Source organism: Cherax quadricarinatus, chromosome 1 (genome assembly GCF_038502225.1).
Source record: "Cherax quadricarinatus isolate ZL_2023a chromosome 1, ASM3850222v1, whole genome shotgun sequence".
Taxonomy (NCBI): domain Eukaryota; kingdom Metazoa; phylum Arthropoda; class Malacostraca; order Decapoda; family Parastacidae; genus Cherax; species Cherax quadricarinatus.
Genome location: NC_091292.1, coordinates 88,428,568 through 88,443,567, shown reverse-complemented (window position 1 = coordinate 88,443,567; position 15,000 = coordinate 88,428,568). Strand labels below are relative to the sequence as shown.

General features: G+C 43.7%; 1 protein-coding gene across 3 annotated transcripts in view; it reads right to left on the bottom strand.

Moving 5' to 3' along the window:
• LOC128685958 (uncharacterized) overlaps positions 1-15,000 on the bottom strand; it is a 374,632-nt gene that overhangs the window by 146,133 nt on the left and 213,499 nt on the right. For all 3 annotated transcript variants that reach the window (XM_070083475.1, XM_070083473.1, XM_070083467.1), the window contains one exon: positions 5,626-8,477. In XM_070083475.1, the coding sequence (XP_069939576.1) occupies positions 5,626-7,192 (1,567 nt within the window). In that variant the 5' untranslated portion in view covers positions 7,193-8,477. The remainder of the gene's footprint in view (positions 1-5,625; positions 8,478-15,000) is intronic.

Here is a 15,000-nt window from a genome sequence, read left to right as displayed (position 1 = left end):
GTGTGTGTGTGTGGAGTGTGGTGTGTGGTGTGTGGTGTGTGTGGTGTGTGTGTGTGGTGTGTGGTGTGTGGTGTGTGGTGTGTGTGGTGTGTGTGGACTGTGTGTGTGTGTGTGTGTGTGTGTGTGTGTGTGTGTGTACTCACCTAGTTGAACTCACCTAGTTGAGGTTGCAGGGGTCGAGTCCGAGCTCCTGGCCCCGCCTCTTCACTGATCGCTACTAGGTCACTCTCCCTGAACTGTGAGCTTTATCATACCTCTGCTTAAAGCTATGTATGGATCCTGCCTCCACTACATCGCTTCCCAAACTATTCCACTTACTGACTACTCTGTGGCTGAAGAAATACTTCCTAACATCCCTGTGATTCATCTGTGTCTTCAACTTCCAACTGTGTCCCCTTATTACTGTGTCCAATCTCTGGAACATCCTGTCTTTGTCCACCTTGTCAATTCCTCTCAGTATTTTGTATATCGTTATCATGTCCCCCCTATCTCTCCTGTCCTCCAGTGTCGTCAGGTTGATTTCCCTTAACCTCTCCTCGTAGGACATACCTTTTAGCTCTGGGACTAGTCTTGTTGTAAACCTTTGCACTTTCTCTAGTTTCTTTACGTGCTTGGCTAGGTGTGGGTTCCAAACTGGTGCCGCATACTCCAATATGGGCCTAACGTACACGGTGTACAGGGTCCTGAACGATTCCTTATTAAGATGTCGGAATGCTGTTCTGAGGTTTGCTAGGCGCCCATATGCTGCAGCAGTTATTCGGTTGATGTGCGCTTCAGATGTGCCTGGTGTTATACTCACCCCAAGATCTTTTTCCTCGAGTGAGGTTTGTAGTCTCTGGCCCCCTAGACTGTACTCCGTCTGCGGCCTTCTTTGCCCTTCCCCAATCTTCATGACTTTGCACATGGTGGGATTGAACTCCAGTAGCCAATTACTGGACCAGGTCTGCAGCCTGTCCAGTAATTGTCCAGTAATTGTCCAGTAACTGTCCAGTAACTGTCCTTTGTAGTTCTGCCTGGTCTTCGATCGAATGAATTCTTCTCATCAACTTCACGTCATCTGCAAACAGGGACACTTCGGATTCTATTCCTTCCGTCATGTCGTTCACAAATACCAGAAACAGCACTGGTCCTAGGACTGACCCCTGTGGGACCCCGCTGGTCACAGGTGCCCACTCTGACACCTCTCCACGTACCATGACTCGCTGCTGTCTTCCTGACAAGTATTCCCTGTTCCATTGTAGTGCCTTCCCTGTTATCCCTGCTTGGTCCTCCAGTTTTTGCACTAATCTCTTGTGTGGAATTGTGTCAAACACCTTCTTGCAGTCCAAGAAAATGCAATCCACCCACCCCTCTCTCTTGTCTTACTGCTGTCACCATGTCATAGAACTCCAGTAGGTTTGTGACACAAGATTTCCCGTCCCTGAAACCATGTTGGCTGCTGTTGATGAGATCATTCCTTTCTAGGTGTTCCACTACTCTTCTCCTGATAATCTTCTCCATGACTTTACATACTATACATGTCAGTGACACTGGTCTGTAGTTTAGTGCTTCATGTCTGTCTCCTTTTTTAAAGATTGGGACTACATTTGCTGTCTTCCATGCCTCAGGCAATCTCCCTGTTTCGATAGATGTATTGAATATTGTTAGGGGTACACATAGCTCCTCTGCTCCCTCTCTCAGGACCCATGGAGCGATGTTATCTGGCTCCATTGCCTTTGAAGTATCTATCTCACTCAGAAGCCTCTTCACTTCTTCCTTGGTTGTGTGTACTGTGTCCAGCACTTGGTGGTGTGCCCCACCTCTCTGTCTTTCTGGAGCCCCTTCTGTCTCCTCTGTGAACACTTCTTTAAATCTCGTGAGTTCCTCACTTACTTCTTGGTCATTTCTTGTCTCTCCTCCTTCCTTCCTTAGCCTGATTACCTGGTCCTTGACTGTTGTTTTCCTCCTGATGTGGGTGTATAACAGTTTTGGGTCAGATTTGGCTTTCGCTGCTATGTCGTTTTCATATTGTCCTTGGGCCTCCCTTCTTATCTGTGCATATTCATTTCTGGCTCTACGACTGCTCTCCTTATTCTCCTGGGTCCTTTGCCTTCTATATTTCTTCCATTCCCTAGCACACTTGGTTTTTGCCTCCCTGCACCTTTGGGTGAACCATGAGCTCATCCTGGCTTTTTCATTAGTCCTGTTACCCTTGGGTATAAACCTCTCCTCAGCCTCCTTGCACATTGTTGCTACATATTCCATCATCTCATTAACTGTGTGTGTGTGTGTGTGTGTGTGTGTGTGTGTGTGTGTGTGTGTGTGTGTGTGTGTGTGTGTGTGTGTGTGTGTGTGTGTGTGTGTGTGTGTGTGTGTGTGTGTGTGTGTGTGTGTGTGTGTGTGTGTGTGTGTGTGTGTGGTGTGTGTGTGTGTGTGGTGTGTGTGTGTGGTGTGTGTGTGTGTGTGTGTGTGTGTGTGTGTGTGTGTGTGTGTGTGTGTGTGGTGTGTGTGTGTGGTGTGTGTGTGTGGTGTGTGTGTGGTGTGTGTGTGTGTGGTGTGTGTGTGTGTGGTGTGTGTGTGTGGTGTGTGTGTGTGGTGTGTGTGTGTGGTGTGTGTGTGTGGTGTGTGTGTGTGGTGTGTGTGTGTGGTGTGTGTGTGTGTGTGTGTGTGTGTGGTGTGTGTGGTGTGTGTGGTGTGTGTGTGTGTGGTGTGTGTGTGTGTGGTGTGTGTGTGTGTGTGTGTGTATGTGGTGTGTGAGTGTGGTGTGTGTGTGTGGTGTGTGTGTGTGTGTGTGTGTGTGTGTGGTGTGTGTGTGTGGTGTGTGTGTGTGGTGTGTGTGTGTGGTGTGTGTGTGTGGTGTGTGTGTGTGGTGTGTGTGTGTGGTGTGTGTGTGTGTGTGTGTGTGTGTGTGTGTGTGTGTGTGTGTGTGTGGTGTGTGTGGTGTGTGTGTGTGTGTGTGTGTGTGTGTGTGTGTGTGGTGTGTGTGTGTGGTGTGTGCGCGCGGTGTGTGTGCGCGGTGTGTGTGTGTGTGTGTGTGTGTGTGTGTGTGTGTGTGTGTGTGTGTGTGTGTGTGTGTATTCACCTAGTTGAGGTTGCGGGGGTCGAGTCCGAGCTCCTGGCCCCGCCTCTTCACTGATCGCTACTAGGTCACTCTCCCTGAGCCGTGAGCTTTATCATACCTCTGCTTAAAGCTATGTATGGATCCTGCCTCCACTACATCGCTTCCCAAACTATTCCACTCACTGACTACTCTGTGGCTGAAGAAATACTTCCTAACATCCCTGTGATTCATCTGTGTCTTCAGCTTCCAACTGTGTCCCCTTGTTACTGTGTCCAATCTCTGGAACATCCTGTCTTTGTCCACCTTGTCAATTCCTCTCAGTATTTTGTATGTCGTTATCATGTCCCCCCTATCTGTGTGTGTGTGTGTGTGTGTGTGTGTGTGTGTGTGTGTGCGCGCGCGCATGCGCGTAAACTGATTTGCAAGTTATTTCACTTTAGAGATCAGCGCATCTGTTTTTAATATACATCTACAAGTTTATTGTGACCATTTTTCAATATAAGCCATTCCTTAACATTGTTTTCCCCTCCACAAATGATGAATTATTTTATTATTATTAAAGATTAGCTGGTATTCTCCCGGCCCGGGCCTTTTCCAAGTGGTGGCCCGGCCTTGGCTCCCTCTTTAGGGAGTGTCTGAGACCTAAGTCTCCCATGGGAGAAGGCACAAGGACCTCCTCATCTTTGGGACCAACTGTCCCCAGGCCTAGCCACAAGCTAGGCCTCTCTGGTCTGCCATCCCCGCCACAAGGGGGCTAATGGGAATGACAGTCTTATGAGCTAAAGGCTCGGGCTCAGGCACCTACCCTACCCTAGAAGGGTTAGGCATGGTGTCGATGAAATGATGAAAAAAACTTCCCCCATAACATTAAAAATCTCTTTACATTCGATAAAAAAAAAAAACTCTTACTATACATTGGTAAAAACAAATTCCCGTGCTTGGTACTCGTCTCTTCTCAGTTTATCATTAAATTTCCACATAATTTTTTCCCTCCTCTGATAAACATTTCCTTCCACTTGAAACATTTTTCCTAATAAATAGTTAACAAAAACCTTTATTTGATGAAACAAATTCCCACTGCTTATTAGTCATTTATTCGTGAAAATGCCCTAAACCCGTTTAATTCATACAGTGCTCTACCTTAATAAACTTCCTCCACACTTGATAAAAATGTACATAGCAAATAAACACATTTCCATAACCTCAAGAGACATTGGATTGCATTACTGCCTCAATAAATTCTCTAGATATCGAGGAAGTTTTCTATGTTGCATTTTCAATAATATTAAAATCATGGGTTATAGTTACCGACAACTACTCGGCGGAACTATGATAATAATGTCAGTTCCGCCGAGTAGTTACAACCTATCTGTCCCTTATTCGCCTTTCAAGTTTCTATTGCTATTATTGCCTAACCCAATTTGCTTTATGATTGTTATTCCCTAAAATTCACGAAAACACAATCATGACAGCTTATACAGCCTGACTGTACATCATGGAATAAGTATTTGTGAAAATATTTTGGGAGATATTGATGAAAATTTATTAGATTTGGTTTGGTTAGGTCACGTTAGGTTAATTATCGTTTAGTTAAGGTTAGGTTAGGTATCGTTTAGTTAAGGTTAGGTTAGGTATCGTTTAGTTAAGGTTAAATATCGTCTAGTTAGGGTTAAATATCGTCTAGTTAAGGTTATGTTAGGTTAAGTTAAGCTAGGCAACTTTTGGTTCATGTATGCTGATAACGTCAACCGTCTTCCTCTACAATGGACACGCGTCGGGGTGCTACATAACCTAAATATATTCATTTTCCTTATATCTTCCAAAATAACAATTTGTACAAGAAATGATGACTTACGATGAACACAGGTTGTGTATTTTGAAAAGAGTAAAATAATGACCGAATTCCACCGAGTAACTGTCGGTTACTATTACCAAAAGATACATTTACCCTCTAATAAGCATCAAACGCCATTTAAGAAACTATGACATGTTAACAATGCTTTATGTGATGTGTACATAATTACACATCACATTAAAACAGCAATATGTAAAAACTTCAAAACTGCCGGGCATCGTATTCTTACTGGCAACTAGGATTCAGATTAAAAAAATATGGATCAGCTAGACCAGCGAGTATGGTATGTGGCGCTCTATGACCCATACGGGTTTAGAGCTTGCTTTTTATATACTATTTATGACTACTTAAACGTATTGTCACACACACAATGCTGTATTCTTAATAAATGTCATGACTAGACTGGAAAATCCACTTCCTTTGGGGATATGCTAAATATCCTCAGTTGTGAGTAAAAAAAAAACAATGTTTTGTACAATATTAATCTGCTACTTAGATAAATTAAGTTCTCACGGCTTTAGGGTTTAACGTATTAGTGTGGAGGGTGCATATTTACATGTTGTGGTTGGCTATTAATACAGGCAGCAGAAAGTAAGAAGCCTATTATATAAAGGATCAGTTTAAGCTTCAAGGAGTCTTAAAATGTTATCACCCAAGCAGTAGGAAGCGAGATCAGCAGATATACATATTCATAAAAATATAAGTTAAAATTTCGAACTACTACACTTACCTAATATTGGAATGCGCAAGGATGGCTTAACTTGACATTGATACTGGTGTTGGTTGTGGTAAAGTTGTCTTTGGTTCAACGCTTCATCGGCCGACAGTCTCGCCGTTGCTGCTGGCGGCGGCGGCGACGATGATGACGACGGCGGGCAGTGTTGTGAACTCAACCTAGAAACAGCGAGTACCACTGAATTAGGAGTCACTTGGCCGGAGTGTTGGGCACTACCGGCATGACCGACATCTTTAACTTTTGCACTGGCACTGAGATACTCGCAATTCACACCCTGAAGCCCACTCTGCTGGCTCTCTACCCTTGGAGGGGTCTCCAGCCTAACACCTTCCCACGATTCAGAATACTGAGGTTTATGCAGCGAGTGGGAACTTTCCTGAGTTTGAGAGAGAGTACGAACACTTCCCCGATATTGTCCAACACCTGAGATATGTTTTCGAACTTGGCCGCAAGTGGCAATAGTTTGAGGATAGCCAATGGTATGGTCTATCCCCCGAGTCTGGCTAGACGGATATGGTGCACCTTGACGCTGGCCACAGGGATTAGCTACACCTAAATGTTGGTGTGGCGAATAAACCACTCCTTGTTGGCCAGATGATTGAGCCAATCCTCGAGGGTGACTGGACCGATGCACTCCTCCAAGCTGGCCAGAGGGATGTGTCACATATCGAGTGTGACCGGGATAATGCGATATTGAGTGAGATTGAGCAAATTGCTGGGTAACACTTTGGGCTTGGCTCTCCATGTTGTGGAGACTTGTGTTATTATTCGCACACATAAGAGAGCCTCGCTGCTGCTGCAAGTGTAACTGTAGGTAGGCAGAAGCAAGTTCAGGCTTAATGTTTCCTGTTGTTAGGTCCAGAGCAGAAGGGGGGCTCTCAAAGTAAGACCTGGATACTTTACGACCCTGGGCACTAGGTAGGCTCCACTTGTCATCTGGAGACACGCTTCTCTTCCTCTTGCCCACGGCGATCCCCCCATTCAAGGCGGGATTCTCCGTCGAAAACTGTGTCGGCTGTACTCTGCTAAAGGCTGACACTGCCTTCGGGATGTCAAGATTTACGCTGTTGGGGGGACTGGAATTGAACGCACTTTGTAAATTTGTAAAGCCAATTGTAGGGAGAGGAGAGAGTGAGTTAACCGTCACTGGATGAGCAAGTTTTGCAGAGGCATCATCGTTTTCATCAAACTTGAATATGGAAACTGGGGTGTCTGGAGGACTTGCTGGCAGATCCCTGGCCTCGATGAATGTGTGGTTGTCATTCTCGTTACTGGCACTCAGTCTGAGCCACTTCTTGGGGTGCAGTCTGTTCGTAGGTGAGACGGATCCTTGCCTGCCCACTCTGGCACTGTAGTCCAGTGGCTCTAGGGGAGGCATGGGCTTACTGATCACCGCAGACCTTAATGGACATGAGCTCGTGTTCTCCTCTTTACTTATCCGTGACATGATAAACGTCTTGAGCTTGGGTGTGTTTCCTTGGTCACGGAAGGAGGAAAAGGAGGGAGATTGTGGCGAGCGCACATCATTCTCCAGGGGGTCTTCAACACACTGCTCTGCCATTATTACTCCCCCACGACACACTGTCTCCAAGGGGAGGTAATTTGCACCAGTTCAACAAAGCCTTCCTCGGGTGGTACAGGAAGTGTGTGTGAAACACTGGGCACAGCTGGGAGACCTCAGGTGCCCTACGCTCCTTGTAATATCTCCTCCATCCTCACTCATCCCTTTGATCTACTGCACTTTTCACACCGCATGTGTATCAAATACACACTCAGATTTCTTCACAAAGCTTTCATAAACGTCACTCGTCTAGTCGGAAACGTTTCACTTCACACCATCACAATATCCTATCATCTTTCCTGCTTGTTTCACGTCATATCTCTCACAAAACAGCCTGTGTTTAACACTTTCATTAAGGCAACTTGGTTGACAACCCTGACAGAGGATGAGTGGTGTTGGTGACCACAGGAAGCACTCACACACAACTAACTCTGGTGGCAGCTGGAATCACACTAGTAGCCGAGCAAGTATCCTCTGGCGTCCACCACAGCACTGCATATTACTGATAACGCAACCCGCCAGACCCCGACAGATGGACTTATCTGTTATCACAGATAAGTCAGTTACGGCGGTAATAACACACAGGGTGATCCAGCGACGCCTCCACAGTGCACAAGTAACTTGGAGGAATAAATGAAGTCAGGTCCGCAATGAATTGTCCTGGCAACAGTGATGTCCTTGTGGCACTCCCGGCACATGCCAGGGACACATCTTAATTCGGGAGGGTAATGCCTAATACGCTGCAAATCACGTTAAGTGTATAAAAGTGCTGAAGAAGAGTGGCCGCACGGTGGTCAGTGCTTGATGACTCGAGCAAGGAAGCCTCTGCTCTTCTCCGGGTCCTGGGCGATAGTCGAGCGTTGACCTCGCGAGCTGGCTTATCCAAGGTCAACATTGTACCTCATAAATAGCACCAGGATTTATACGTCCACGGACTAGGGTACTCCTGCCCACGTAAGCCAGTATGCCCTATGAAAGCACACATCATGCCCATAAAATCACTAACCACGTCAGAGTGGTGATTGACTCCGGTCACTCACAACCCAAGTCATATGATCAAGGTCAGGTCACGGTCAAGGCAACTCTTACATACAACAGTATAGCTACACTGAACAAAGGCGTCAGTAGACGCCTTAGCTTCGCTAGGATGGACGGAAGAGTAGTTAGACGATGGAGCTTGGCCAGACATGACGGAGCAAGGCAAGGTTGCGGCGAGGCTGTGCTTGAAGGATATCTAGACTTGGTTGCGCGTAGTTAGACATGGCGGATCATCAAGACTTCATTTCTGGGGAAGGAAAATGACAAAGTTACTCTCTCTCTCTCTCTCCCTCCCCCTCTTTCTTTCTTCCTCCCTCCCCCCTCTTTCTCACCTCTTTCCATCTTTCTCTTCTCTTCTCTCTTTCTCTCTTTTTTTTAACAGGGTTAGACAAGGTTAAGGATCCCTAGCTTTATTGGCAAACTATTTACAAGTTAAGGATTCCTAACTTTGACAAGCTAAGAGCTGTTACCGACATCGACTCATTTCAAAGCATTTTTATTGTTATGAAACATACAAGTAGGGAACAGGATGAAGTTGGAGCTTCCTCTTTCTATTTCTTCTCTCCTGTATCCTCTCTCTCCTGTATCCTCTCTCTCCTGTCTCCCTCTCTCTTTCTCTCTTCTGTCTCCTCTCTTTTCTCTCCTCTCTCTTTTAATGCTTCTTTTGTTTAATAATAATCCTCTCCTCTCTCAGTTTCATATACTCACCATATATTCACATACAAAAATGCACACACACATAAAGCGTAACTACTGTAACCACAAATAATCAAACTAATTTCAATAATTAAGGCAGAAAGTAGGTACTTATAAACTGTTTTGTCATTATATGCAGTGTAACTGTTAATTAACTTACTGTGGTGAAAATTTTGTATGAATTTTAGTGTTATACTAAAGAAAAATAGGTGTTACGATTTTATTAATGGTACACAATACCGACAAGTTTAGTTGGTATCTGTACCGACCAGACATTTCGCCTTGTCAGTAGGCTTCAACACTCAAATACAGAGGAGACATCAGAAGTCGTAGGGAAACAGATGAGATGATCAGTCCCTCAGACTGAAGGGTTCGTTAACTTCTCAGATCATCGTCCTCACAAGCAGATACTGTAGTGGACTGAGAATGCAACTCAAAGATGTCCTAACAGTCTAGCACCTGGAGGAGGCCTACTGGCCTATGCTAGGCAGGCTCTTTTCAAACTTAATCCTTCTCATTCAAATATTTGTCCATCATATTTTTGAAGCTGGAAAGTTTATTCCACTTATCTACAGCTCTATTGCCAGACCAGTATTTTCCTATATTCTTTCTCAATTTATCCAATTTTAATTCATTATCTCGATCTTTTTTGGTTGATTATCCTCTGTTCACTAATTCTATCTCATCTAATTATGCCTTTTACTTGTATACTTCAAATATATCTCTCCTTTCTGTTTTTCAAGAGAGTGGAGTTTCAGGGCCCTCAATCTATATTCATATTATGATAATCATGTGGGAGCGCTAAACCCGTAGGGATTATACAGCGCCTGTGGGAAGGGGGGGAATGGAAGGTATTCAGGTTCAATTCAGGGAACTGGAGCACTGATCCAATTCCCCAGATCAAGAGCCCCTCACCAACGTCAAGGAGCTTCCCTTAAGGGGGACAGACATCTTCACATGAAAAAAGTCCTTATACAGTGGATAAATTCTGACATTTTTCTTCGTATGTTCTCCAACGTATTTATATCCATTCTGTAATATGGAGAGCAGAACTATGCGGTTTAATCCAAATAATCAGGGTCCCGGGACTAAAACGTTTACTAAAACATGTTCTAGTGTTTGCTTAAGAATATGTTAAAGGCCTTACTAATGATGATTAGTTGCTTATACTTCTTTATATAATCCAATTGCCCTAAATGTTGTACATTTTCATTAAGCCATATATGTTAAGCTTTATTAAGGACGCTTAGGCACTTACTGTCTTGGCTTCAAATTTCTGCTCTCAAGTTTTCACATTCAGTATGATCAAGTTCTTTATTATAGTTTTTATAAGTGCTAGGATTATTTTAATTCCCAGGGACTAGGACACTACACTTTTCTACACTGAACTTCACCTGCCACTTTTCCGACAATTTAACCTATCTAAAGCATTATCAAGATCAGTGATATCCTCTGAATTTATCTGTTAGTTTTTGTGTCATCAGGAAATTTGTTTGTGTTACTTTTTATTTCTTCTATATTTCCATTATATTCCTTTTTAAAGTGACCACACGAGATCGTGAAGACACTGAAGGCAGATGTATATTGGTGTGTCGTGGGCACTTCCTAGTGAGTTATGCAGAAAATGGTACATAATACTGACAAGTTGACGAGTAAGACAAGTGAAACAGTTGGGCTTATTCATTGTTGAAACGTTTCGCCTACACGTTAGGCTTCTTCAGTCAAATATAGAGAATGGATTGTAGGCAGAAGTAGTGGCGAGGTGAACATGATGTAATCAGTCCATCATTTTCAAGTTAGAATTGTTTGATCTGAGAGGGACGTGACCTCTCCATAGCTACATTCTCACTACTACTACTCTGCACCTCTCCTTCCGACAGCATTTAAGTTTCCACACTGTCGCTTGATCTCCAGATAGTTCCAGACTATAGAACAGAACTGCTCCAGGCTGAGGGACTGACAACCTCAAATCTACGACTTCAAGGGTGATGGACTGATTACATCGTCTTCACATCTCTACTGCTCCTGCCTACTTTCTGTACTCGACTGAAGAAGCCTACTGTGTAGACGAAACGTTTCGGAATAAAGTTGCCTAAATGTTGCCTGTGTCTTATCTACCAACCTGTCGGTATTGTATACCATTCTGATATTCATTCTACTAACTACAATCTATTCTTCTCTGTATTTGACTGAAGAAGCCTAACGTGTAGGCGAGACGTTTCAACAATAAAGATACCCAACTTTTACACTTGTGTCGTAATGAGTTATTATTTGATGGACATGTAAGCCGTAGTTGCCACGTAGATGTTGATAAATTAGACATGTGCAACACTTGTGCAACACTGATGAAGCCACACAGTGGCTTCATCAGTCCATACAAAGGAGAACGTTGAAGAAAAGGAGGAGTTTGAAGTGCCCAAGTGTTGCACATGTGTAATTTATCAACTTGTCGGTCTCTCTGACACAGTAACATCTTGGGATCTTAATACAGGGAATTCTTCACTTGCCTAACCCTTGGGCATGACCTACTTCCATAATGGAGAAGTGTGATACCACCTACGACTGCTGCACCTCTCCTGCCTACGGTATATAAGCCACTTCTTCGCACATATGCTGTATTCTTTTCAAGATTGATGGACTGACCACATCGACTCAAGGCTGAGGGCCTGATTACTTCAAACTCCTCCTGTTATTCAATATTCTCCTCTGTATGGACTGATGAAGCCATTGTGTGGCGAAACGTTTCCTCAATAAAGATACCCAAGTGTTGCACATGTGTCTAATTTATCAACTTGTCGGTTCTATGAACCATTCATCCACGTGTCAGTGCTCGTGTTGTATTGCTGGCTACACTCCTGCTTGGGAGATCACATGTTTCTTGGAGTGCTCCCACCATCTGCAATCGTGTACGAAGGAGGCTGGGAACTGAAGGTTGTTGCTGTATATAGGCGCACTCCTCCTCTAGGTAAATAGGACTGGAAATGCGGAAAGCCCGCAAAAACAATCATGATGCGAGTAATAGGGGATCATTTCGTCTTTGTTGGCAGTTTTTCTTTTCAATATATTTTAAAGGTGAGAGAGTCGCTGTCCTCGGATCTGCCAAGGACACCAAGGAAGAAGAGTTGCCCGTCCTTCTCCAGCTCCAGGTTTCCAACCTGTCGGTTGGAAACCGACAGGTTGAAGAACTAAGACACTTATGCAACATATGGAAATCTTTATTGAAGAAACGTTTCGCCACACATTGGCTTCATCAGTCTTATACAAAGCAGGAAGGTATGAGGAGAGAAGGAGTTTGAGGTAATCAGTCCCTCAGCCTGGAGTCGATGTGTTCAGTCCATGTTGTACTTTCTACAAGATTGATGGACTGAACACATCGACTCCAGGCTGAGGGACTGATTACCTCAAACTACTACTCTCCTCATACCTTACTGCTTTGTATAAGACTGATAAAGCCAATGTGTGGCGAAACGTTTCTTTAATAAAGATTCCAATATGTTGCATAAGTGTCTTAATTCTTCAGCTCTAGGATAAACTTAAATAGTGGGTTCCACTACTAACAGTATCATTATGGCATCTATATACCACACCCACGTCAGGTTACCAGGAACGATGGACCAAAATCCCTCTCTTTCCAAATTCTCCACGTAAATGTTGACCATCATGGGGCTGAGCGGATTCCCCATTACTAAACCAACAAACACAGTTTGAAACAATGTTTTGCGTGCTCCACAAGGACACAGCGGAACATTTAATGGATTAGATAAAAACATAACTGAGCTTCAAAGAACCAGATCTCTAACAAACGTTGTTATTTGGAAGGAAGTTTAACAAAAATAAATCCAGGAGGCAATTTTTTACAACCGTTAAATTCATCGACCAATCCTGAAAAAATCCTATGTAGACTTCTTACATACGGTTTGCAGCCAATTTCTTGGTTTACGTTATTTAGGTTAGGTTTAATTAGGTTACACTGTCGTCTATCATTAAAAAATACGCAATTATAACATAGCACAAAGCAATGAATGAAATATAAGATAAAGGCGATAAAAAGTTTTGAGGAGAGAACAGAAATCGAGAACCCACTGAGCACACTAGAAAATACAGATAATAATCACTGCTTAAAACTCTGTAAACTGTCACCCGTTTGACCGTCTTAGCAACAATGAAATAATGACCACTTTTAAGAGGATGGGCTGAATTCACAGCTTAAGAGTTCTATTTACGATTAAATAAAAGCATATTCCAAGAGATACCAGTGATCATGATGTATCGGAGGGAGGAGGGGTAAAATATTATTAAGAAAATAATGAAGGAAGACTGCAGTAGGCCTACTGATCCATGCTAGGCAGGTTGAACTCACTCCTACCACACCCACATACGTTCGACCTACATTGAAAGCTACCCAAATTCTCTCGCGCCAGTGATTCTACCTGATGATGATGAAAATGATAATAAATTATTACTATTGAGAACTAGATACTCTCTTGAATTAAGAGTCCTTCAGCAGCGTCAAAGTAACTCCTTGCAGGAAGGTTTCAAGAGGAGGAGCAGGAGGAGGAGCAGGAGGAGGAGCAGGAGGAGGAGCAGGGTGTGGAGATAGCACTGACACTGTACGAGGATTCACAGAAATGCCTCACTAACGTGGTTAGCGATACCATGCTGAAAATACGACAGGAAGTGGGTGGACGCACTGCTAAGTGCCACACTGCAGAATGCCACACTGATTGTGGAGAAAGATGCTTATGTTACGTCCAGTTCAGGGCATTTATTAAAGGAAACGTTTAGCCAGCAGTGTTTTCTTCAATTCTAACAGAGATAACAAGGGACGAGTGTATATAGAGTGACAGGAGTCAGGTGGGAGGCTGCGAGACGATAGTAGTGGTGGCAGTAGTAGTAGTAGTAGTAGTATTGTTGTTGGTGGTGGTGTAGGTGGAGATAGTAGTAGTAGTAGTAGTAGTAGTAGTAGTAGTAGTAGTAGTAGTAGCAGCAGCAACAGCAGCAGCAGCAGCAGCAGCAACAGCGGGTTCGTAGGTTCGAGTCTCCTTCAGCCAGAGATCAGTGTTTATATATATATATATATATATATATATATATATATATATATATATATATATATATATATATATATATATATATATATATATATATAACACATCGGCAGATTCCCACCAAGGCAGGGTGGCCCGAAAATGAAAAACTTTCATCATAATTCACTCCATCACTGTCTAGCCAGAGGGGTGCTTTACACTACAGTTATAAAACTGCAACATTAACACCCCTCCTTTAGAGTGCAGGCACTGTACTTCCCATCTCCAGGACTCAAGTCCTTCCTGCCGGTTTCCCTGAACCCCTTCATAAATGTTACCTTGCTCACACTCCAACAGCACGTCAAGTATTAAAAACCATTTGTCTCCATTCACTCCTATCAAATACGCTCACGTATGCTTGCTGGAAGTTCAAGCCCCTCGCACACAAAACCTCCTTTACCCCCTCCCTCCAACCTTTCCTAGGCCGACCCCTACCCCGCCTTCCCTCCACTATAGATTTATATACTCTCAAAGTCATTCTGTTCCGTTCCATTCTCTCTGCATGTCCGAACCACCTCAACAACCCTTTCTCAGCCCTCTGGACAACAGTTTTGGCAATCCCGCACCTTCTCCTAACTTCCAAACTATGAATTCTCTGCATTATATTCACACCGCACATTGCCCTCAGACATGACATCTCCACTGCCTCCAGCCTTCTCCTCGCTGCAACATTCATCACCCATGTTTCACACCCATATAAGAGCGTTGATAGAACTATACTCTCAAATTCCCCTCTTTACTTCCAAGGACAAAGTTTTTTGTCTCTACAGACTCCTAAGTACACCGCTCACCCTTTTTCCTCATCAATTCTATGATTCATTTCATCTTTCATAGACCCATCCGCTGACACGTCCACTCCCAAATATTTGAATACATTCTCCCCCTCCATACTCTCTCCCTCCAATCTGATATCCAATCTTTCGTCACCTAATCTTATTGTTATCCTCATAACCTTACTCTTTCCTATATTCCCTTTTAGTTTTCTTC